We start from the raw sequence: 24,628 nt of genomic DNA on the forward strand, positions 1-24,628 counted from the left end.
CTTCAAATACCCTGTTTTTTATATAATTGTTAATGAAGAGTGAATGTGAAATCGTTTTTTTCCATAAGTGCTTGATTATTGGGAGTTCCAATGAAATGTAGCCACTCTCAAAATGTCTTACATTATGATGATTTGTTAAATGTACTCAGATACGTTCCCCAAAGTTCGTAGGTTGGTAGATTTTCTCGTACTTTTGAGTCTCGAAAACAAAACTCTATACGAGGGGGTGCTACAACCCCAATAATTCGAATAGGGAGCAGAGGTTGGTTCATAACTCATATTAAAAGTCTTTGAATTTCCTTTTTTCATAAATATCTGAGTCGAATTTCTCAGATCAGAGGTTTGAAGAAAATGAATTTTTTTTTATCGTCCCATTTTATTGTGTCAAAAAAGGAAATTTGTTCTCATACAGTAACAAGAACACTATTCTGAAATTTGACTAATATTTTGTGAGGCTTCTGAAAAATTTTTTGAAATTATTATGCACATTTTCACATTGTGGTTTCTGACTGTTATCAACCTTTAATAGAAAAAAGTGAATTTCATTTTGATTCTTATTTGTTAGTACTGATTTGATTTGTGAAATCCTAAGTAAAAATGTTTTTGCGATTTGAGAATGTGTGCCCTATTCAAATTTTCTAATCAGCAAAAAATGCTGGCGTTGGAACAAGGAGGAGTATCTATTTTATCTATTTAGCATTTCTTATAGAGTTTGGCAAACGATTCAAGGCTTGAAGACATCTGTTTGAAGCCCTATTCGTTGTCACTTAGGGTACAAAAATTTGGTGTTGTTTTGTGCGAATGTTTATCTCTCGTTTATTATCATGATTGTACTGCAATTTGTTGAATTATTATTATTGTATATATAAAAAAAATGAGCGTTGTATATAATAATTTAATTTTGATTATTAAAGTAGCTCGGCCATCTATAAAGTGGTTCTGTTATTGGTTTAATTTTTTTTTCGTCATATATTCGGCATCTTATCTTGTCATCGACTTCTTATACCAGATATTTGGTATTTGAATCTCCTGATTTACAATTCTTATATGTCCCGACTGACTCTACTTTCACACACAATAAGGCTTTTCTTCATCTTTCTCAACCCGTATCCATTTTTTTCTGAATTATTTTTGATTGATTAATTTTATTAATGAACGCCATTATCCATATCTATCAGGCGCGGATCCAGGCCCCACTTTTGGGGGGGGAACTTTTAGATACTCAAAACACTGAAAATGTGGATCCCAGACACTTCCGCCATTTTGGGACGTCATTTTTTTCCTCGTTTTTTTGCCGTTCATTAATATGGGTTTTCACAAAATGTATCGAAGGTGAAATACTTCATGATATTGTAATTATTCGATCCTTCGTATGTCAAATTCTAGGAGGGCCGGCAAAATTTAAGAGGTGCCTGGGCCATTTGGGGGGAGGACGTTCCCCCAGTTCCCCCCCCGTGGATCCGCGCCTGATATCTATATTATGTATATTTGAGAAAATAGTTGAATATGTTGAAGGCAAATGGCCAGGGACATACAGATGTGCCGTAAGTTCATTATTATACTATCTGACAAAGAAACTGCAACACCCAGAAGAAGCTGTTTGAATTTAAAATTTGTTATGGTAAAACATAGATAGTATAGCAAGGAGTAAATTATTGAAATTTGGAGAAAAAACACGAAGAGTCTACATTTTTTTTCAATAAATTTGTTAATAATGTGTTTGTCCACCGCGATTATCTATACTCTCCCAAACACGTCTCGGCATTGATGCAATAAGATGGTCTATTTCTTCTTGAGGGATACTATCCCAAGCTATCAGTACTTCATGTCTCAGAGCCGCCAAAATCCTTGAGGGCTGGGGTAAATTTCCAAGCCTTCTACACATGATGTCCCAAACCTGCTCTATGGGCGAAAGATCGGGCGGTCATGGCGAAATATTTATTTGGGTCGCTTCTAAAAAGTTTAAACTAACTCTGGCAATATGAGGTCGGGCATTATCTTTTCGAAATATTGGATTCTCGAGCCGGTTAAGGTAAGGGAGAACATATGGCTTCACTATTTCTTGAAGGTAACGCAGCGCTGTCATGTCACCTTGAATGAAGACTAAAGGTGACCTACTTGCATGTAAAATAGCACCCCACACCATAACGCCTATTATCCGGTGTACATGACGCTCAACATCAAACTGAGGTTCACGTCTCTCTCCCCGACGTTGTCTAACCCTTCTCCGGCCATCATGTGCACCCAAGAAGAATCGAGATTCATCAGAACAGATGACCTGATGCCATTCCGTATTCCAATGTTGACGTTCTCTGTACTACTGTAATCTTTGCCGGCGATGCTCTACCGTCAGAGGTAACACAAGATGGGATCGATAATGCTGCAGTCCAAAAGACCTTATCCGGCGGTAAACCGCTCGAACAGTTACAGGATGTAGCGTAGTGACGAGCACTGCTCATGAACTACTTTTTGCACTGCTGAGCTGAGCTGAGTTACAGGATGGCTTTGTTCTCCTAACCTCCCATCAGCCAAAGATCGAGTTATCGCAAATCGGTCTCTAATGGCCATAAGTCTTAGACGTCGATATTGAAATTCCTTTGTGTCCCTTCAACGTCCGATGCCTACTCTTCTTCGATTTTGGGCATTATCAAACCACGGTTGACAACATCTCATAATAGTAGTTGGATTTCTGTTCGTACGGTTATCGATTTATCGAAATGACTTCCGTAGACCAATAATTCGACCTCTTCCAAATTCACTTAGCTGGCGATAAATTTCGCGTACACGTGCTCTAGTCATTTTAACAACAACTAACCATCGACTTCGGATCTCCTCGAACAGCTGGTTTGTCGTAAAATTTGAAAAACTTGCAAAAAACGACAACAATATTTAAGTAACAAAAATTGTTTACCTGGAAACACATTCAACATTTTTTTCTCCAAATTCAATAATTTACTGCTTGCTATACTATCTATGTTGCAGTTTCTTTGTCAGTTAGTATATTTAGTGGCCATGAAATCGTAAGGCCGATTTAAAGTTGCAGGGAAGCAACGACGGACAACCCAGTATCGAATGCATTTACATTCATGCTACGACAGGCTACTTTCAGGTTCGGACGGGTTACGATGTAGTTTCATCGCCAATCGCGCAATTTTTGTATCACGTCACGTCGGTGTCTGAGTTTTATGTTACTTAATAACTAAGAGAGGTTCGTCAGGTGCAGTAGTGTCGACAGGATAAACATTGCCGTCCTAGGAATATGGTGGACAATAAAAATAAAAACTTCTGTTGCCTTTGTCGATCTTTGATTGCATATCATTTTAATTAAAAATTCTTAAAAATAAAGAATCTTTAAAATCACTGACTTCAGCATTAGGAGCTTCTGAGTGCTAGTCATTCATGCATCAATGGAGACTACAGAACTGAATGAGTTGTGATTTATAATGTTATCGAGGTTGGTTAGTTTATCTAAATAAGATTAGAAGAATTTGGCTTAAAAATTTGATTGAATTGCCCATTGGTCGGCTTAAGGGCCAGATAATTTTAGGGTACATTAGTACCTACTAGTACAATACGAAATAGCTAAAGATATGTAAGCACTCCACCAATTCTCTAAAGATAAAAATAAGTATATATTTCGGGTTTGAAGAACAAGTGCAAAATGTTTGGGAACTAAAAGATCTACGATTATTCTGTGCACTCGGTTGTGGTAGAATCATTTGATCCTTGAAAGTTCTCGAGACCAGAAATTTCTTGGGAACATTTGACTCTGCTTAGCCGATTAATAAGAATTAGAATTGATTAGAAATTTGTTCGATGCAAAAAGCTTGGTCATTCTAATGTTTCCTGAGAGACTAACTGGTGCTTCTCTTATAATCAGAACTTGAACTGTCATATCTCATGAATAAAGTACATTACTCTCAGAAAATTGACCATATTCAAGATTTCATATTTCATAAAGCCTCACATAAATAAGTTTGCTCATTCCCATTCGGATGTTTCCTGGGAGACAACACTGGTGTTTTTCTTATCATCAGAAGTTGAACTGTCGTTATCTCATAAATAAATATCAGTACTTTCAGAAAATTGACAACGTTCAAGAATTAGATACCTATATCAAAAAGCCTTACATAAATAACACTATAAATTAAGATCAATATTTTTAACCTTCATATAGCAGGTAAATGAACCATGTAAAGCACTTACCAATAATTCATTGAAGGGGTAATCGAACAAGCATGGATTCGCACTAGAGGGAAGAGCTCCAGCTAAAAGACTCATAGCGTTTCCATATTGCTTGGCAAAAGAACTAGAATTTCTCTGTAGATTTTGACCTTTGTTCATCACTTTAGCATAGATAGGTCTGAATTTTCTCCTTGTGTAGAATGCCCTGTAATAAAAAAGAATAATTCATTGTAACCAGTTATTTTCTTCTTAATCATTGATTGGTCTACATGTATTTGAGCGCTCTTCTCCGAACAAATCACTCTATTATATGGTCACAATCTTTCATGATGCACCCACCTGTATGCTCCTCCCATCAGTTTGTTGATAACGAGTCCAATATCGTGCAGAGTATATACGTATCCTTCAGGTATATGAGGTCTTACATCCCTCAAAATATACTGTAGAGTATTACTCGGTCCTTGCTTTGAGTTGTAAAGATTTTCCAACCTCGGAATCGTCAGAAACTTACGCATGCTCACCCCATTCTCCAAAAGCAGTTTCACAAAATCACATCTGTCGTGCTCTAGAGCTTTCATCATAGCATCTTCTAGGGCACCTGGAGGCCATTCCTGTCCGTATATGAAGATCTCAGATCGAGCTATATCCGATCTATTCCAAGTCAATGCAAGACTCAGCTGTTCCGTCGGGGATAGATGTTGTGATTTGAATAGAGCTGTAAGGATCGTCTGATCGAGCTCATGTCGAGTTTGGTCGTTCTTCTCAGCTATTCGGTAGATTGTTATCTGAAAAAGTCATAATAATAATTATTATTCGAGAAATTTATTCAGAAAATTATGGTCATAAGTGGATAGACAGAATTATCCAGAGAAGAATATACAACATAATATAATCTGCAAGAAATTGAACAGGTAAAGAAATTTCTCTATTTCAGTATCGTAATGAATTCATTACAGTTCTAAAAAACAGTGCTGTAATGAACTCATTACAGCATCGTTTTCAGTTATATTTTTCTTTTTGTGTTTGTCTATACTGACTTCCAACTCTATCACATTTCAACAAACGTCAATAATTGTCAATATAATATAATTTGGATATAGTGAAATGATTTGCAACATTATTCGCAATTTCTCTTTATTCTGGTGATGTTAAATCTATTTCGTCAGACATAATTTACGTATTCAATGCCTAATTGTAAATTATTTCAAAATTCGAACCGTACAATACATATTCGAATTCCGTAATCTGTCAATGTTCGTAACAGTCACACCAACTGCCAAGATACAATACAAAAGTCACTAGGATATATAATATGAATTTTTCATTGAATTTCGAAAATATTTCACAAAACTTGACTGAAATAGAGAAAATATCGTCTAATACTTGTTGCAGAAGGCAATTCCAACACTCATGCGTTCCAAAACTCGCTCCTTCGTCGCTCGTTTTCGAATTTCGCATTCGTGTTGGAATAGGAGCCCATTCTGCAACTTGTTTTAGAATATACTATTCTTTATTCGGTATCGTAATAAGTTCATTACAGTTCTAAAAACAGTGCTGTAATGAACTCATTACAGCATCGTTTCCAGTTATATTTTTCAGTTTATGGTTGTCTATATTGACTTCCAATCCTATCAAATTTCAACAAACGTCAATATTTGTCAAAATAATATAATTCGGATATAGTGAAATGATTTGCTGATTTGCAACATTATTCGCAATTTCTTTCAATTCTGATGGTGTTAAATCGATTTCGTCAGACATAATTAACGAATTTAATGCGTAATTATAAATTATTTCAAAATTCGAACCGTACGATTCATATCCAAATTCCGTAATCTGCCAACACTCATGCGTTCTAAAACTTGCTCCTTCGTCGCTCGTTTTCGAATTTCGCATTCGTGTTAGAATAGAAGCCCATTCTACAACTTGTTTTAGAATATACTATTAAATATGTAGGAACATGACTTCTGGAGGAGTGCATACCTGAAAATGAAATTAAAGCGCGTATAGAGCAACCACGAGGAGCTTTTTTAAAGTCAACAAAATTTTCACTTGTAGCGACTCAAACTGAGATTTGTGAAGTGCTATATCTGGTCTGTCCTTCTTTACGGTGTAGAGGGATGGGACCCATAAGGTCAGCTCAGTCAACAGGTTAGAAGCCTTTGAAATGTGGATATACCGTAGAATCCTGAAGATACAATGGGCATACAGAGTAAGGAATGAAGATGTTCTCAGGCGAGTAAATAGAACCGTGTTTCGTTCAAGATAATGAAGTGGAGTGATACTGCTTATCTTGGTCAAATCATACGAAACCCTAAATATCAGCTTCTACAACTTATTATTGAGGGCAAGATAGAAGGAAGAGGAGGTGTAGGTCGAAAGAGTATGTCATCGTTGAGGAATGTTAGACAGTGGACTTTGTATACAGACACTGATACACACAGCGGGAGACAGGAATGCCATGGGAAATGTGGTTGCAAATATCCACTAATGGATTTGCACATGAAAAAGAAGAGGAGAAAATTAAGAAAAATGTTTGGAAGGCAATATTTAGTTAATCGACTCAACCTACTGAACACAAATGACTAAAGAAGCTAAAATAGTGTTGCCATGATAACCATTTCAAATAAATCATTCCTATTGGAACACCCTTTAGATTGACAACTGTAAAGAGAAGTCAGGTTGGAATTTTATACTCATTTCCAATCATCCTATCATCAGTTGAAAATAATTTGCCTCTGTTCAAAAAAATTTCCAGAAGTGTCTTATTGGCTAGCAAATATACAATAGAGCAGTATAAGGTAACGTCACAGAATAGCTTCCAGGGGGGCATTGGACGCTTCACATGACTGAAATATGCTATGATTGGTCACAAATACTGACGATTGCGTCAAAGCCCTCACAGAGCTGATCGGACTATGGAGATATAACTCTATTTTATGTGCCATCTCATGTACTCACACAATAGTATTGTAAAGGATTCTCCAATAAGAGGATTCATTTTGATATTGAAAAAAGAGTATACTTTAAGAGAAATCAATGCATGTTTATTTCATTGTGAAAAGGAAGGTATTCCATTAACGATTGAAATTTGAATTTTCCGAAGATCAAACTCGTCAGCATCATGGATATAGTCTCTGCTTTTCCCTTTAACAATGCTTCGTCAGCATAAAAAAATATGAGCTTGTAGATTTTTTCATCCGAGCTGTATAATTTATGTAAAGAGAAACAAAGTAGGCCCCAGAAAAGTTCCCTGTGGTGTAGGAGTATCTATAATTAATTTCTCGCCTACTTCCTCAACGATCTTCGCCGACTGTGTATTCTGCTACAAAATAATTCAACACCAGTTCAAAGGGATCTCCCCGAATATCAGACTTGAATATTTTCATCAAAAATATCGAAAAGAATTGTCAAATGCTTTTGATGAATCAGCGAACACCCCAAAACATTTGACGAATTCCTCAAATGTTTTTACTGTTGATAAACAAAGGAATCGCATACGAATAATTTACAGCGCATGCATTAAGTGCAGATTTGTCACATTTAGTATTGCTGTAGAACAAAATATCGAATGATTGTAGAAAAATCTAATGATGAATAAATATTGTTGGAGGATCACCCTTCACTTGATTTCTCGTTCAAATAAAATTTATGCTACACTTTAGCCAATTCAATATTTCAGAGTTAGGTAGATGAAGACGAAATGATAAAGTGAATTAAGCGAGAATTCATGGTGAAGGAGGAATTTCATCACAGTAGCGAATCTGAGGAATTAAGAATTGATTTATGGTTGATATTATTGTCTATATCTTCAACTTCAACTTTGCTATCAATCATAATCATAACCTCAGAGCTTTGCTACCTTGTTCATAGGGCCACTTCATCAAGAAGATGATCCATAATCATAAACTCCCATCCTACCATGATGTTAACTTTGGTCGAACTTGAGCTTATATTTGTGATATTATGTCGTTCTATCAACTGCCAATCGAATTGAATTAGTTTGATATGATTCACGCTCCAGAAATTATGTCTGAATGATTCCCCGCATTCCTCCCTTCTCAAAGAAAATTTTGAAGCCTAAGTCTTCCTAGTATTGCCAACTATCGGTATGCAAAATTTGATGACGATCGAAAGAGTCGTTTGGGCGTGAAATGCTCATTTTATTAATGAGGATTGTATTTTTTAATGATGATTACTATTATAGCTAGAAAAAGTCCAAAAAAATAAATTCAGTTAGACTCAGTGATGTTTTTAACGTGAGTATTGTTCGTGGACTCAAAAGTCTGACCTTACCTAGCACTATCCAGTGTTGGGAAGACGGTAGCTTGCGATTGTAATATTAATGGGTTAGAAAGATATGCATAAAGAATGTCGAAAGTGGAACAGACAGCAACGTTCTCCAGTCTTTCCTCCCAGAAACAGTAAAAGTTAAGTTAGAAAGAAGGTACATCCCCTTCATTTAAAATCTTCATATCTGATGTTAGCATCATACTCATTGATCGTAATTTCATTTTTAACTTCCATTTGGCCTTTCGTGAGAGCATTTTGCAGAATGAAAATTGCCATCCAAAAAAAGGAATGTATTCACGTATTTGAAAGCCGACAGTGCGAATGAAGTTGTTAACTCACTTTCAAACATTTTTCATCGTTACAAAAAATCAGGTTGCATGAAACGAACTTTGCTTCACACGAACAAAGAGTCGAGAGATATTCAAATGTATGTGCCTTTGTATAAGCAGGTGAACCGATGTCCAGCGTTCAAATTGCACCATAAATTGAAAACTATCGAAAAAAATTCCCACAACATTGTATCAGGTGACTAGAATTTTGTCAGATTATAAAAGCAACAAATTTAGAAACAAACGAAATTACAACGAATATTCTTTTCACTGATGAATCTTTTTTTCCGAATATCCAGAATTATCTCTGATGAAATGGTTGAATTTTTAGAATAAATCTTTTCATTTCGATTTTAGGTTCAAGGCTACTCAATATTCTGAATTTTAAAATATCTGTTGAATCGTTTCCTTGAATAGAACAGTGATCAACCTGGCTGAATTATCACCGTGAAAAAGTCGAAAATTTAAAAATATGAGATTGCATCATTCTCACATATTTCAAAATACTGACATTTCCATAAAATGTTGGAAAGGGTATGATCCAAATAGCATATCGAGAGGTACTTAGTATTGGTAAGACTGTACAGTGCATCCCATTTTGGGTGAGACTGCCAGGTTTCTCGCTTGTTATTTAACGCTCGTTTCTCGCTTGTTATTTTACGTTTATGAATTTTTTTGTTATTCATTTGTTGTTATTAGGTAGGTACCTACATTTTGTTTTTCATATTAGTGATGAGTGTATTATATTTGTTTGCTTACTCTACTATAAACAAAAATCACGAATGAAAATTATCCAATTAATCCTTTTTTTCATATGGAAAATCCATTGCTCATTAACAAAAAATCATCATTTTTTGATGTTTTAGTGTTTTTTTAACATTTCTGACCAACCTACCTATATAGTATCATATATCATTTTGAAGGGAAAAAAATAAAGAATTCAACGAGGTAATGACATATAGGGTGTTCCATTGAAAAAAATATAGGTTTGTGTTGAATCATCAAAACCATACCCCGAAAAAAAATTGAGTACACCACTGGATTCTACGCAAAATTCTGATTCAGACGTAGTTTTTACCTCAGCATTATTTCTAATAACTTCGGAGATAAGGGAGGGGTCCGAAAAGTATCAATTTCCAAAATCACCCTGTATCTCTTGAACGGAAACAGTTATGCAAAATCTGATTAGACCAACTTGAGTTTCACGAAAAAGTAGGACAGGAACGTGAAAACCGCAAGGCTCTATCTTAAATAACAAGCGAGAAACCTGGCAGTCTCACCCAAAATGGGATGCACTGTACAAGGTTTAGCTAGATCACTTGGAAAATTGGATTGTTGGAAAAATTGGGCTGTTGAAAGAAGTAGCGATGTGAAGAATTGATATCGTGTGAGTCGTTCAAGGATAATTGATCGATCTTGGAAATTAGGCATTTCAAAAACGGAATTGAAGTTGTGGACGATGTTATTTTTGAACGAGACGACACTACGTGCCACAAAAGCAAAGCAGATGTGTGAATTGGCCATGAAAAAATTTCATGGAAGGATATGGTGCTGCAACCGTAGTCGTGACGGCTATTTGGCTGATTACGTTATTCATCATTGATGAATGCCTTTCTCTTAACAATGAAATAAACATCCATTGATTTCTCTTGAAATAAACTCGTTTTTTCCAATATGAAAATGAAACCTCTTATTGGAAAATCCTTCAAAATATTTAACAAGTAACTACTATGGAAAAGTGTTGTCCTGAAATAGTAATAAGAATTTCAGTTCTATTTGTTCACTCAGCAAATTATTATATGATGAATTACTTCTGCAGCATCACTCACCAGATTTTTATTTTGTACACATTGGAGGAGTTCTCCAAAAAGAACTTCTGCCAGATCTAATGGTACTTCAAATGCCCTTTGTATGGTACCGATTATATAATCTTTCAACACTTTAAGCACCCTCAGCTCGTACCTAAAACACAGGAATGAAAAAAATTTCACACTTTCAAAATAGAGAATTAATGGAAATTCTCAAATGAATATTTTATTACTGAATTTTTCCAATGCCTTCACAATTAGAAAAGCAAATGACAAAAACGAATACAGTTTTGAGATCCTGGTCATAAATTTACACAGTTTTCGATGTGAATACAGAATGATTCAGCTGATCATTCTGTTATATCCTAAGCAAAGATTAAGCTTAAGTGAGAAACATCCTTCGTATAATTGTATAAGGAGTTATAATCATCTACAGAATAGTTTTAGGGTAATTGATAATTTCAGATATTTCAAAAGGAAACTAAGGGAAATGTTAATTAGTTTAGAACCGTACTCATTGTCAGAGTACTTCAATTTCAGGTTTAATGTGCCATAATTTGTAAATGTATAGTTTTCTGACACTATTTCACTCTATGTTATACATATTTTGAAATAAAGATATTTATCTATCTATCTCCTATGACTCAATTCGAAAAATATACAGGGTGTTCTTAAATTCAGTGGATGAAATTTCTAAAATCCAGTATAGTTAGAAACTTGAAATTCTGTAATTTTCGTGTACTCGGAATTACTTCAAAGTGGTGATTATTAATGGAATTAAAAATATATGAGAAAAAGGCCAATATATTTTTCATTTCCCTTTTTCTTGTCGAATATATGTCTCTTTGTTAAATTGCCTCTTTGAATTTAATCTTCTTAGTTTTTTTACCAAAATCATATGCTTGACTCTTCTCACCTATATACGAATGAAATGAGGTCTGCGGCTCTGCCAGATCCGTCACAGACAACGACAGGTACGGGAGGATCATCTGTCACATACTCCAGGACTGCTCTAATAGTGTTTGTGCCGCCTTCGATCACCAAACAGACAATTGGTATGGGGCTCTGGGTAACTGAAACGAAATTAAGAGTTATTGTGTCTGATGTCAAAGTTCAAATAGAACTTTTTATCGAATTCGTCTGGCACTATGGAATTCGTTGCACGTCTTACAAAGAATCCTGATCATAACAGCGACAGAAACGTGAAGAGATTTTTCAATGAGAATTAAGGGCGTATGGAAGTTACCAAGCATATATTTGGGTTGTCATTACGAAGTCATTTACAAATTATTTCAAGTCTGAGTAAACTTTCGGAATACAAGGAGCTTTAAAATGGGACACTGTTATTCATGAAATCACCTATTCTTTCTGACAAAACCTGGACCGGTTTATTCCTTTGACGGGTAGTTCCACAAAAAAAAAATATGGGAACTGAAAACAATATTTTCTGGGCACTTCTCTGTTAATACGCCAAATGCATCTCTGGCGACAAAATTCATATAGGTTATGGTAAAGAGTGTCAATTTGAACTAGTTTTCACATCGAAACGAACGCAAAACAGAAATATTTTAGCATATTCATCAATATAATCAAAAATCTTCAAAATTCAGTTTGGCTTGAACTCTCGTTCCATTTAAGATTAAGGGGTTGCCGTCACTAGAGGGGGTGATCGTACATTTAACGCTTAATAACAATAATATCGCATTGACTAGTGAATTCAAGAAATTAAGGAATAATAATTTCAGGGTATTTCATGACATAACTTTCTCTAAAGTATAAAAAAAGAATAAAGACCATAAATCTCTTGCGAATCGCAGCCTATGGAACTCTGCATTGAACAACGCTGGGATCAATGCCCTATTTGGCAATTTGTTTAGATAGAATTCTTGAAATACAAATTCTATAAAGAATTGGAATTAAAAACGTTGCTCTCATAGATTATCTTATTTCTAATACCCCTTAACAAACTTGAAAACCATCCCTACCTCTGCGGAAGATTGAGAGATTAAAATTATAAATTGCCTATCAACTTTTAATGAGAGTAAAATGTCTGAAATCTCAGTGCTCACTGATTTTGTTTGAGATAATTCTGGTGACTCGGTTCCGCATGGGCCGCCTTTCTCTTTTCTTCCTGAAGGTGGCGCTATACAAAGAATTGACCAATCAACGGCATCATTTTAAAATTTTCATTTGGTTTGTCAACATTAGGATATAAGATAAATGATCAGTATGAATTCTATAGACAAAAAACTATATGGTGATTAATAGATCGAAATTCCCTTTTTCTCAATGGTTTTTGAAAACGTAGAAGGTTCATTCAAAAATCTATATCTTGAAAAACTCAACACTTTTCCTCGTTTACCGAATTCAACAAATGATCATCGCAAATTTCACAATACCGTCAGGTTTCTAGAATCTCAAATGAAAAATAATTTTCAGTTGTACGATCTAGCAAAACAATTTATTTGCGCCTGGTTGTGGGTTAACATTTCCGTAAAGCAACATTCGAAAAACCGGCATTAAGTTATCTAATCCATCTAATTTGGGATTATATCACCAATAGTCGAACAACATTGAATCTATTCGGTGAAAGGTGAACTGAGAGGTGAATCATCCAAGCATAACTTCCGAATTCTGAACAGAAAATAGGTTTTCAGAAATGAAAATAAGAAAGAAAAATGAATCAAAAAATTGTTGTAATTCTGCATTTAATGAAATGTACTCTGTCAATGGGTGAGGACTTATATTTCCGCTTTCTCAGCTTCTGAAAAACCTACTACACTTAATTATTTCGGTCATGCATTTTCTAAAGAATTTATAATTAACGTATGTCGAATGCGCACCTTTTATTCAAAAGAGCAGAAATTCCTGTGAAACCATTTCTGTCCAACTCAAATCATTCTGGCAAATTTAAATTGAATCGGACAAGCGGAACGTTAAATATTGATGTTCCAGGAATTTCACGTTCACACGTTCATACACGTTTCACATTGAATATACACACCAAATTCATAGGAACGAATGAAACGAGAGATTAGTAGTCCCCAGGAATTACAAGTTTGCATATGCTCAACGTATACTTTTTAGCCGAAAAAGCCGAAATTCGTATGTGATTATCTATAGCTTCAACATGATGATACCCATACCAAATTCCATTGGGATCGAAAAAAAATTGTAAAGGTTGAGGCTGTTTCAAGATATTACGTTATCAGGTTGATTACATTTTCTATATACCCTAAACTAATTTATTTTTAAAATTTTTTTCAATGATAGGTGTTTTTTAATAGTTGATTTTGATATTAAAAAATAGTACCTATATTATTCAACAAGCGGTAATATGGGTCATAACTCACGCAGATGAAGTTTGCAGCACGAGCCGCAGGCGAGTACTGTAATGCATCAAGTGAGTTATGACCATTTCCGCAAGTTGAATACTATACTTTATCTACGACTATAACAATAAATACTAAAATACAAGAATAGAGAAAGGACTTTATTGACAAACTTCAAAAGTTACCTATAAACGTCAAAATTATCAAAGTGACATTCCTCCCCTCAATAACAATAATGGAATGTTCCCTTTTGGCCAACCGAATAGAAGCACAGAAGTATAGAAGCACAGAGCCATCTTTTCCGATTTATTATAGTGAGTTATAGCAGTTAGTTATTATAACTCACGTTGTTTGTTAATAGATACTATTAATTGCTCAAAAGCAGTTGAATAATGAATATATAATTCAATAGGAGTAGATAAAGGGTATATCTTGAGAGAAATCAATGGATGTTTATTCAATTGTGAAGAAGAAGGTATGCCATTAACGATTGAAAAAGATATCAGCTAAATAGCCTCCACAGCTACGGTTGCACCACTCTATTTTTTTCATGAAATTTTCCATAACCAATTGGCACATTCGCGGCAGTATGTCCTCGATAACTTCACAAATTGAATTCGTGAATCGATTATGGAGCATTGATTTAGACCTTTTTCTTCACGAGGCCCTAAAAAAGGGGTCTAAAGGTGTTGACTCACATAATCTGGGTGGCCAATTGAATAACTTCTTGAAAAAATAACACGTCCAGGAAACTTTGTTCGCGAAATTGGGATTGTATCGTTATTTGTGTGGCACGTAGCGCCGTCTTGCTGAAAATAAACGTAATCCATATCAATATCTTCCAATTCAGTTTTTGAAATGCCTAATCTCCAAAATCGACGAGGAATCGTCGATTGGTCTTCGCCAAAACTGTCGGCTACAACAGCAATATTTCTCAGTTGTTCTTGAACGGTTTCGATTCTCAACATCCCTAACTTGTCCCAACAGATCAAATTTTTTCACCAGTTTCACTATTGGTTGCCGAAAAGATGCTTCACTATGATCCAAAAGTCCCAAAAGTTTTGTTTTTGCGAACTGTGACTGCAAAATTTTCACCATTTTTGTAGTGAATTTTAACAATATCAAAAGAAGAGTTTCGAGTACCAACATATAATGATACATATAACCGAGAAATCTGTGCGAATCTACAAGGTTTGACAGAATGAACTGATTAGCCATAAATTTAGAGAAAATAACATCTGATTTTTCTCTATTTTGATGAAACTGGTTTTGTATTGTAACAAAATAAAAGGATCTGTGGCTCTGTTTTATGAAGAACATTCAACATGTTTTGGACAATTTATTCTCGAGTTTAGATCTAGACCACAACCTAACTTTGAGCATCGCCATCATAGTTCGTAAATACGACAACATTTTTTCTGGATACGAAGGTTATTCCTTCTGACCTTTGCAACATAGTGAGTCATTAAATACTCTTTTATAGTTTCATACGGTGCCAGCCATATGTCGGCTTTCACCTTAAGCTATGCAATTTCTGGACGCGATATACCACAAAATTAATTTTTTTAATCACCCTATGCGATCCAACCCGATATACTCGTTTTCTTTTAGGGTCGAATAATCCCCAGAATCAAAACGACCTACCGATGCTTTGTTATCATAACGAGTTTTCGTGCTGCCATTGGCAATATCTTTCTCCGGTTATCTCTTCGTCTGGTTTCTATACAAACTCAAAATCGCGGTAACCGTATCTCATGAACGAAAATTATACACGCTGGCGTTTCTCCGATTGATTCTTGGATTAAGGATCTAGAGATCTGAAGATGTAGATACTTCCCAATTTCTTTGATGGTTAGAGACTACTTGAGCCAGATATTCACCAACAATTCTATTCATCCATTCGACCATGTCATACAATTATGGGTGTAGAATTGTAGTTCTAGTTTTGCGGATATCTTATAGTCAACAAACATCGTTTATATGTTTCGACTTTAATTGAAATGTAATTTCATCGGGATTCAAAAACGGCTGAACATCTTACTATAGACTTGAGTGCCACATTAGCAGCTTGATTTGAAATAGCGAAGACTTCAACCTATTTTGTAAGTAGTCCATTTCCATTGCCACAAGTATGTATAGTATATTCAAAGTCACTTGAACTTTTCCATAAAAACGCTTGGCCAGATATGCAAAACAGAGTATGGAACTCTGATGCCGATACTTCCAAAAAATTTGCGACGTAAATAGTTTTTTTATATGTCACATCAAAAATGATGCCTGTCATTCTACGGTGTTATAATATGCGAAATCATTTTCTTCAGAACTCGTCATATCAATTCTGACTCTGAAAGTAAATGGAGGAATAGATTTGATCGCAAAATATTCATCTTTTTTAAATAAGCCATAGAATTTCGACAAACATCATAGTCGAAATCATTAAAAACATCACTTACACAACGAACAAAAACTAAGTAAAAATGCATTTCAATAATACCCCTATGGTATGGACCAAAGTGGTCTATGCGAATCATTAGAAAGTAATTAAGAAGTGATAGATGCAGCCAATGAGTGTAACCGAAAACGCCCCCGAAGTGGAATGGGGAATTTTCAGCCAATGAGGAAAACCGAATCGGAACATTCTTTTTTCCAAGATGATTTGTTAAATACCGGGGTTTATTTGAGAGTATTTTTAGCAATAATTTCATGAATTCCAAAAAATTTTTGAAAACTTGGACAACCCTTGTATAATTTGAATATTCTGGCTTCCTCCATGTGCCTTCGGATATACTTTAGGTACTAGTTTTCAATATCTGAATCTAGAAAATCACCGAAAGAGCAGAACGAAAAAAACTCCGGAACGCTAAAATTGTTCTGTTGGTCGCAAGGTTCAGAAACCTGAATCATACTGTCGATAAAATATCGACGACGTTAGAGGAAAGGCAAAAGATAAACGTGATGATCACAGATAGTGAATGAGTTCCCTTTCAACATTAACTTTCCCTAACCCTTGGGAACTACAGAGTCTGTAAGGGATACTTTTACTGATGTTTGATTCCGGGAGAAGCGGTACTTCGATATGCAGTTGGAACTTTCTGCTTTCTCGGTGGCTCGATTGGTGAGATCGTCAGACTAGTGATTCAGAGGTGGCGGGTTCGAGTCCCGCACGAGGAGGTACTTTTTCCGGAATTAAAAAATTGTCTGTTAGCCATAAAATATTATTCAATTATTCTCTTAAGGCCTTTCGATACTGAAATATCTCTAGAAGTTTCATCTGGTAGTTTGTCAAACATTTCTGCTACCAGTTGATATCTGGTTCTGGTACGATCACGTTTCTTCAGACATCTCATACTAAACGCCAGCATTCAATATTGAGGAGTCCCATTGTGCCCAGAGGATCTTGATTCTAGGGCCCACGTGAATAACTTCTTTCTAATTTGGCCTACTTTCTTCCAGTCCAAAGATCTGGATCATTTTTTAGTCATTGGCTTGCATTGTTTGTACAATTTTCAGTGGTGTTTCCAAAGGCTGCTGTTGTCTCTTGACTATTCTATCCATTTAATTTGCTGCTACTCCAAAATGGTTATTGGCAGGTTCACCAAGCAGTTTCAGGTAGAAAGTTAATCTTTAGTCGTGGTATGTTACCTTTATTTTATATCAGCATAATTTTTTTTTGTATTTTCTTTCTAGAAATTAGTTCCTCAAAATTTTTCAATTTTTCTAGATTTCTTATTCTTTCTTTTCATTTCATTTTCAACTGATCTTATTATCATAGATAATTATCTAATTTTATTTTCATTATAATGTTTTAATTTCATGCATTTCATGTTGTAAATCATTGAGGAATATATTGTTGTCCACCATTTTCTCGCTGAGTAACTCGCAAGCTTGTTTGAAAGATTTCAATTTAGCACTACCAGTAATTTCGGACTGTCACCTATTATTGGCATCTGAAAATTTCTAGTTCTGTGTCTATCAATTCAATTGCCAAATTGGAACTGTTCAAAATACAATACCGCACACATGAGCATGTTATGAACTCGTTTTAATTCAATTATCTGCCATTCTTCAACTGATTTATTTCTACTTTTCACAATAAATACTGAGTACATCCACACAAATTGATTTATACATATCTGAAATCTGATTGATCGTCTCCTTTAAACTCGAAACCTTAGTTGTTTAGATTGGTATATCCATTTTGCAAGTGAAAAATTTCACATTGAAGGCTGAAAAATCACAAAGCTTTCTTCGGTACATTGGGAGCCAAACTTTTATATTAAATATCGTTATGATAGGTTTGAAACGAGCATTCTAAGTTCCGAAATCTGAACAAACATTCATAAAATTTCAAATACCACATTACTTAAGCTAGGATTTCATACTGACATATACATATTTGAGTATCATAAAAATTTGAAAAATATAATGCAATGTCCCGCAATATTTCATAAATTGAAATTATATTTATTGATTTCAAGCTCTTGTAAACAATGATTGGCATTTTCCAGGAGAATCCATTCAACCGAATATCATGCCAAATTTCATGGTCCTTATAATTAGAGATAGGTATAATTTTCGTACAGTGGATAGAAATATTGCGATTTATTATTTTCAATGATAAATTGGGGAATCATTAGAAAAAAATAATTTTTCGAGAATTTGGATAATATATGACCAAAATCATAAAATTGATAAAGTGTGCTTCTAGGTTGATATTGCATAAAATAATTATTATTGAAAATTAAAGCTTCAATATTCATTCATTCATAAATTTAAAAATCATGTTCAGATTTAATTGCCAAATTTCGTGATATTGATGGAATTTTGAAAATTTTTGTCATTTGAGATATTTCATGATGAGGAGGTGTATTTCAATTCGATTTTTGTATTCATGAATTCTAATAATTTATTATGGAAAATAATAAATGAACAAGAAATACGAATTGTTTTGACAAACTACAAGAGATGATTATGACATTCCTTCATTTTTAAATGCATATTTGATTGAACATCATATGTCGAGATTATAAATTAATTGATTTAATGACAAAAACTATTCTTGTTAAGATATTTGTACTTAAATATGAATTCAATTATTGAATTGAATAATTTATAAGTCAGTATTAATTCTAGAATGTTTTTATTGGATACTCACAAGGATATAATCTCTGTTTAGATATGTGCTTTTCCAATTTTCTCCTGAGAACAATTTCAGCGCCATATTTCCCTATTGTTCCATTATCTACGAGCAGGAAATAGGCATGCCGATTGTTCAGAGCAGCAAATCGTGATCTGAAATTCAAAGAACAGAAACTCAGTATCATTGAATCGGAATAGAGGTATTATTCTACTTCCAATGTTTCCTTCGCATAAGATAAGAAGTGTTGTGTTGGGGTATTAATAGTATAATGTGGGTAATAAATTTCCGAATCCCTTTATTCGGAATGTACGAAGTATGAATTCTTATGAAATTCACTTCAATGGAAATTCATCGCAATCTTCAAAGGTTTACTAAATGTAACAATATTTGAAATTTTGGAAATTAGATTCAGTTTTTCAATTGATTTTTATTCCCGTTGAAAGAAACGTTTAACAATTATTCTTAATATTGAGAATTGATGTATCTAATATTCTCAAGAATTTATTATACTTCAATGGAAATTGATATGAAGATACCCACTATTTCATTCAAGTGAGCTGTGCCTAAAATGATGATAGAACAACAACAACAAAGTGATGATTTTCCTAACAGATATAAACTTCAGGCTGAGATTCTTTGGTGGAAGTAACATAATCTCTCGCTCTTAACCAGCGTTCTACTGAAAAATCAATTAGCATAACATGTCCTGAAAGTAATTGGATTATCATTCAAAAGCCCGAATTGAATGCTAGTTTAACCGGAAGTATTTTTCAGGCTTAATTATCAATGCGGTTTTGTTAACTTCAAGAAAAAATATTGGATTAATTTTGATGTATGAAAATCGACTTGATTTATAGCTGACTGTTATTTATGGGCTTATAATGAATCCGTTTTTTGATTGATAGCATTGTAGGAAAGCAAACTGACGTGCTTGAAGTTGATATATTGAGCAAATCCCAACAAAAATTTCCATTAAATGGATCTGAATTTATTTTCTGAGGGTAATCTACAGCGTACTACTGATTACATCCATCTAAAAAATAATGCCATAACCATATAATAAATGTTGTTTCTAAATTTTGTACTTAGAAAAGATGTTCTCTAATCACTCGTTAAATAAATACGTCATTGTATATTATTCCTTCACATAATGAGAATATTGCGGCTTCGTTGAAACTCAATGTCTTAAAGTTATAAGATTTTATTTTTGGATTGTCATCTGAATCGTTTTGACAGGGTCGACAGGGATATATAAAAGTGTCAAACTGAATAATACCAATACTGCTCGTGATTTTTGATTTGTTCTAGTTCCGAGATGATTTGTAGTATTTTAACAGTGTTTTAAGAATTAAGAAATATGTTTTGTATCAACAACTATATAATGAAAAGTAGTAACATCTAGTAGACATTCATCCAGAGAACCCCCACAGGGTGCGAGAACGTTCATTAAAATTTAATGCCGCATTAAAATTTTGATCCTCCATTAAACGGTACTGGTAGCCAATAGGCTCCACCTAATGAAGGATTGAAATTTTAATGACGGCATTAAATTTTAATGAACGTTCTCGCACCCTGTGGGGGGTTCTCTGGATGTATGTGTACTAGATGTTACTACTTTTCATTCTATAGTTGTAGACACAAAAAATATCTTGCCAGCTGATGTTTAAAATTTTGGTCGCTTTGGACGTGTTTTACCGACTGGTTTCCACTAGGCTGAAGCTATCTTTGACTGACGAGTGTAGTGATGACTCCATGTTTGATCCACAGTCATATATCGATGCAAAAAATCATATTTTTTTCCTCCAACAGCTGCGTTTGCCGAATTCGGGCGACCAAAGCGTTCAGCATCATCGGTGATTTTTCGGCCACGTTTGAAATCATCTTTTAACTTTTTTTGTTGTTGATAGAAGAACGCTTATTTGCATAGTAGAATCAATAAAATGAATACATAATTTATTGTATTTGAGGCAGTTGACCGGAGGACTTCAGCCTTTGAATCAATATTTAACGATAAAGATAAAAACCCTTTGCCAATCTAAAAATCTATGGATTTAAAAATAATGCCAACATTATATTTTAAATATAATATTTTTTATTCCACCAGCTTTCGAGTTGGAAAGAGAATGAAAATGTGTCTTTTCAAGTTCGAACTCATGAATTTCTATATGGAATCTTTTCAATTATTAAATTCGACATGCAAATTGTAAAATGGCGAATGCGCCGGTTTTGATTTTTTTCGGGTATATTAAATTGTAAAATTGCTTATTCTGGCGTTGAACTAACTATTCAAAATTGGCGTTAGGATAATTGGCATAACAATGCATAAATAACAGAGCCACATAAATTCCCTTTTATTTAGGGGGTTTCGATCATTGTTGAAAATTGTTCCAAGTATATTTATATACAGTGATTGTCAAATCTCAATATAAATAGGGTATTTCATGATTTCACTGTACATGCCATCAGTGTGAACACAGGACAATCTGAATAGTCTTAGTCAGTCTTGAAAATTATTTGTGAGATATAGGGTGTTTTATGCCTTCCAATGAAAACTTTCAACCGATATAATTATTGCATCCTTTATAGATTTTCATGCAAGTTAGTTAATATCTAATCAATAACAACAAGTATACCCAATACCCATATTTTGAGATTGCAGTTATCGTTTCATCAAGAGATGATGTTTTTTTGGCGTCATTATTACGAAACAAGTTTTTTCGAATAATACTCATGTAAAATGAGAATAACTGATGAAAATAGCATTTAATTAGATTTATTAAAAAGTTCCCCAAAATATAATCCTAGATTCAAAAGTAACATCCGTAAAGCTGAATCATTGGAATATTTAATCCCCAGGAAATTGTATTTTATTGTATACAAATAAGTAAAGAAATGATGAATGTGAACTCATTTACAACACAATTAAGGAATAAATAGGTTTTCAAAAAACCAAATTGACATAAGATATAACTTTCAATACTTCAAGTAAGAGATAACTTGCCAATTTTTGTTCGTAGTGATCAACGTCGATACGTAAGATAATGTCGTAATCTGACACTATTGCGTTATTTATTACTTCTAGATGAGACTACTTGTATATTCGTTTTTGTGCATCCTTATTATTTTAAAATCATCCGTTTAAATGAGCAGGAGACTTTTCATTGGACTGTAAATATTATGTCGTATAGAAGGAAATAATAAACCACTATTTGAAATGTTGAGTATCAAACTGAATGCAAACATGAAATTTGTTTCTTGAATACGAATAAAATATCTGTGATAAGTTTGCCTAACTTTTTCGGTATCAGCTGATTATAATATGTCTCATTTCATTTCACCTGGCGCCAATCACTAGGTTACCATCCTATTAGGTTCAGTAAACAATAAAAATTTTTGGTTTGAAAGTGTTAAATGATCACCCTACTAGAATCTAGACGACCAACAAGTGCCTCTCGTCACCCTCATTAGGGAGGACTAAATGTTACCAACAATGTCCTTTCTGCTCGTGATAGTCGTTGGCTCGTTGTGAATGCTCACGATCTGGTGAATTACTGGCATTGTGTTATTTCCTATGGAAAAATTCGATGAAAGCACTAGGGGCATTTGCTTCTAATCGCTTCTTCTGAATTTCGGCCTCTATATTCAAGTATATAACTATTTTAGGCAAACAAACAAAATTTCAACCCAGTCAGATCTATATTTTTGTGGAAATATTAAATGAGCTATCGACATAAAATTTTGAATTAAATTTTAAATATTTCTATTTTATATTTTCTAACAAAATTGCAACTAGGTCAAATATGTTGTCATGGAAAAATGGGCCATTTTATTTCGATATTACGCTTTTCTCTTGTTCTGGCGAGGAGATCAAATAAAATTTTTCATGAGTTTGAAATTGTTATGTTATATAATCTACACGTCAAATCCTACCTCAGTTGGATGTGTTTTCAATGGCATATTGAGTTTCATTATTCCAGACATTTTACTTACATTTTATGTGGTTCTGAAATATTGAATAATGTTCATTAATTATCAGGAAAACCACATTATTGGAAATGGCATATTTATGAAACTTCTTGTAAGTTCTAATAGGTTCTTCCGGTCAAGAGTTATCATATTTTCCGCTGTTTTGACCGGAGGGATGGACATAATTGAATTTGACCACAGATTCTTCATCAGTGAATGCCCCTTATCGTTTGAAACTATCCTAACTGACAAATAAACTGCAACACCCAGAAGGAGCTGTTTAAATTTTTTGTGGTAAAACATAGATAATATAGCAAGGAACGAATGATTGAAATTTGGAAGAAAAAGGGTTTACAATTTTTTTGAATAAATTTGTTAATAATGTTTTTGTCCACCGCGATTATCTTCACACTCCCCAACACACCTCGGCATTGATGCAATAAGATATTCTATTTCTTCTTGAGGGATACTATACCAAGCTACTTGTCTCAGAGCCACCAAAATCCTTGGCGGCTGAGGTAAATTTCCAAGCCTTCTACCCATGATGTCCTTAACATGCTCTATGGGCAAAATATTGGGGGATCTGGGCGGCCATGGCAAAATATGGATATGTCTTTTCGAAAAGGTTTAAACTAATGAATGAAATTTTGCATGGAGCCTCAAATTGTTAACCTAAATTTACAAACAATTTCCCATCCCCGATTGAATCTGTTGTAACGAGAATATTGGGTATTTTTTGAAATTTTTTATGGAGTTTTTTATGATTCTCTTCTAGCTCAAGAATACTTTCAATAAACTTAAAGGCAACATTCTGGTGATAAGATTTTAAAAATCATATCTATAGAAATTAACTATTCAAAACTATGAAATTTCTACGAACGTCTAGTGCTATAATTGCACAAAATAAAATATTATTTCAGGGCAAAGTCCAAGTTCTATAGTATCCTTTAATATGTTGAAATAAGGATGGTTTTCGCCTCTGTTGGTGGACATCCTTATTTAAACATACTAAAGGATACTATAGGTACGTTCGGCGGGTTATCACAGGCTGGCCATAATGAGTGTTACACCTTCCCTTTATGAAATGATATACTATTTTCCGACTGTCAGAATCAAGTATAGGCAATTCAGATGAAAAGAAGTTCGCGGTAGGTCATCGGGGGGAATAGGTCAAATTTGGAAATTCAATTTGGAATCCATGTTTTTATTACAGATTCGTATTCTACGGCGAAAAGACCAGATCACATATGGCTCTGAAATAGAATTTAAATTTTCCATTTGAATGTCCTTAATGTATCCGATCCATTAACCATTCACATGAAATTCAAATTATTACGCAATACATTTTTCCATAAGGTATTTTCTTTCGAGATTTTCGACTGATTCATCTCAAAAACGGTATATTAATTTCATTTCGACATGAATGTTTCAACAACTCAGTTTCTCTTCAAAGGGAGATATGAATAAAAAGTGACCCCAAATTCTCATTTCGAATAAGAAGAATATTCTTAAAGCTAAGACGAATTCGCGAATGTAAAGAAACCTTATTGAACAAAACAAACGCTTTGTTCTTCC

At 34.1% G+C, this 24,628-nt stretch overlaps 1 protein-coding gene across 25 annotated transcripts in view; it reads right to left on the reverse strand.

Moving 5' to 3' along the window:
• LOC123671736 (transient receptor potential cation channel trpm) overlaps positions 1-24,628 on the reverse strand; it is a 241,241-nt gene that overhangs the window by 24,263 nt on the left and 192,350 nt on the right. For all 25 annotated transcript variants that reach the window (XM_045605743.1, XM_045605742.1, XM_045605738.1 and 22 more), the window contains 5 exons: positions 19,103-19,239; positions 11,532-11,688; positions 10,637-10,769; positions 4,525-4,970; positions 4,207-4,390 (listed from right to left, as the gene is read on the reverse strand). In XM_045605743.1, the coding sequence (XP_045461699.1) occupies positions 4,207-4,390; positions 4,525-4,970; positions 10,637-10,769; positions 11,532-11,688; positions 19,103-19,239 (1,057 nt within the window). The remainder of the gene's footprint in view (positions 1-4,206; positions 4,391-4,524; positions 4,971-10,636; positions 10,770-11,531; positions 11,689-19,102; positions 19,240-24,628) is intronic.

Source organism: Harmonia axyridis, chromosome 1, assembly GCF_914767665.1.
Source record: "Harmonia axyridis chromosome 1, icHarAxyr1.1, whole genome shotgun sequence".
Classification (NCBI taxonomy): domain Eukaryota; kingdom Metazoa; phylum Arthropoda; class Insecta; order Coleoptera; family Coccinellidae; genus Harmonia; species Harmonia axyridis.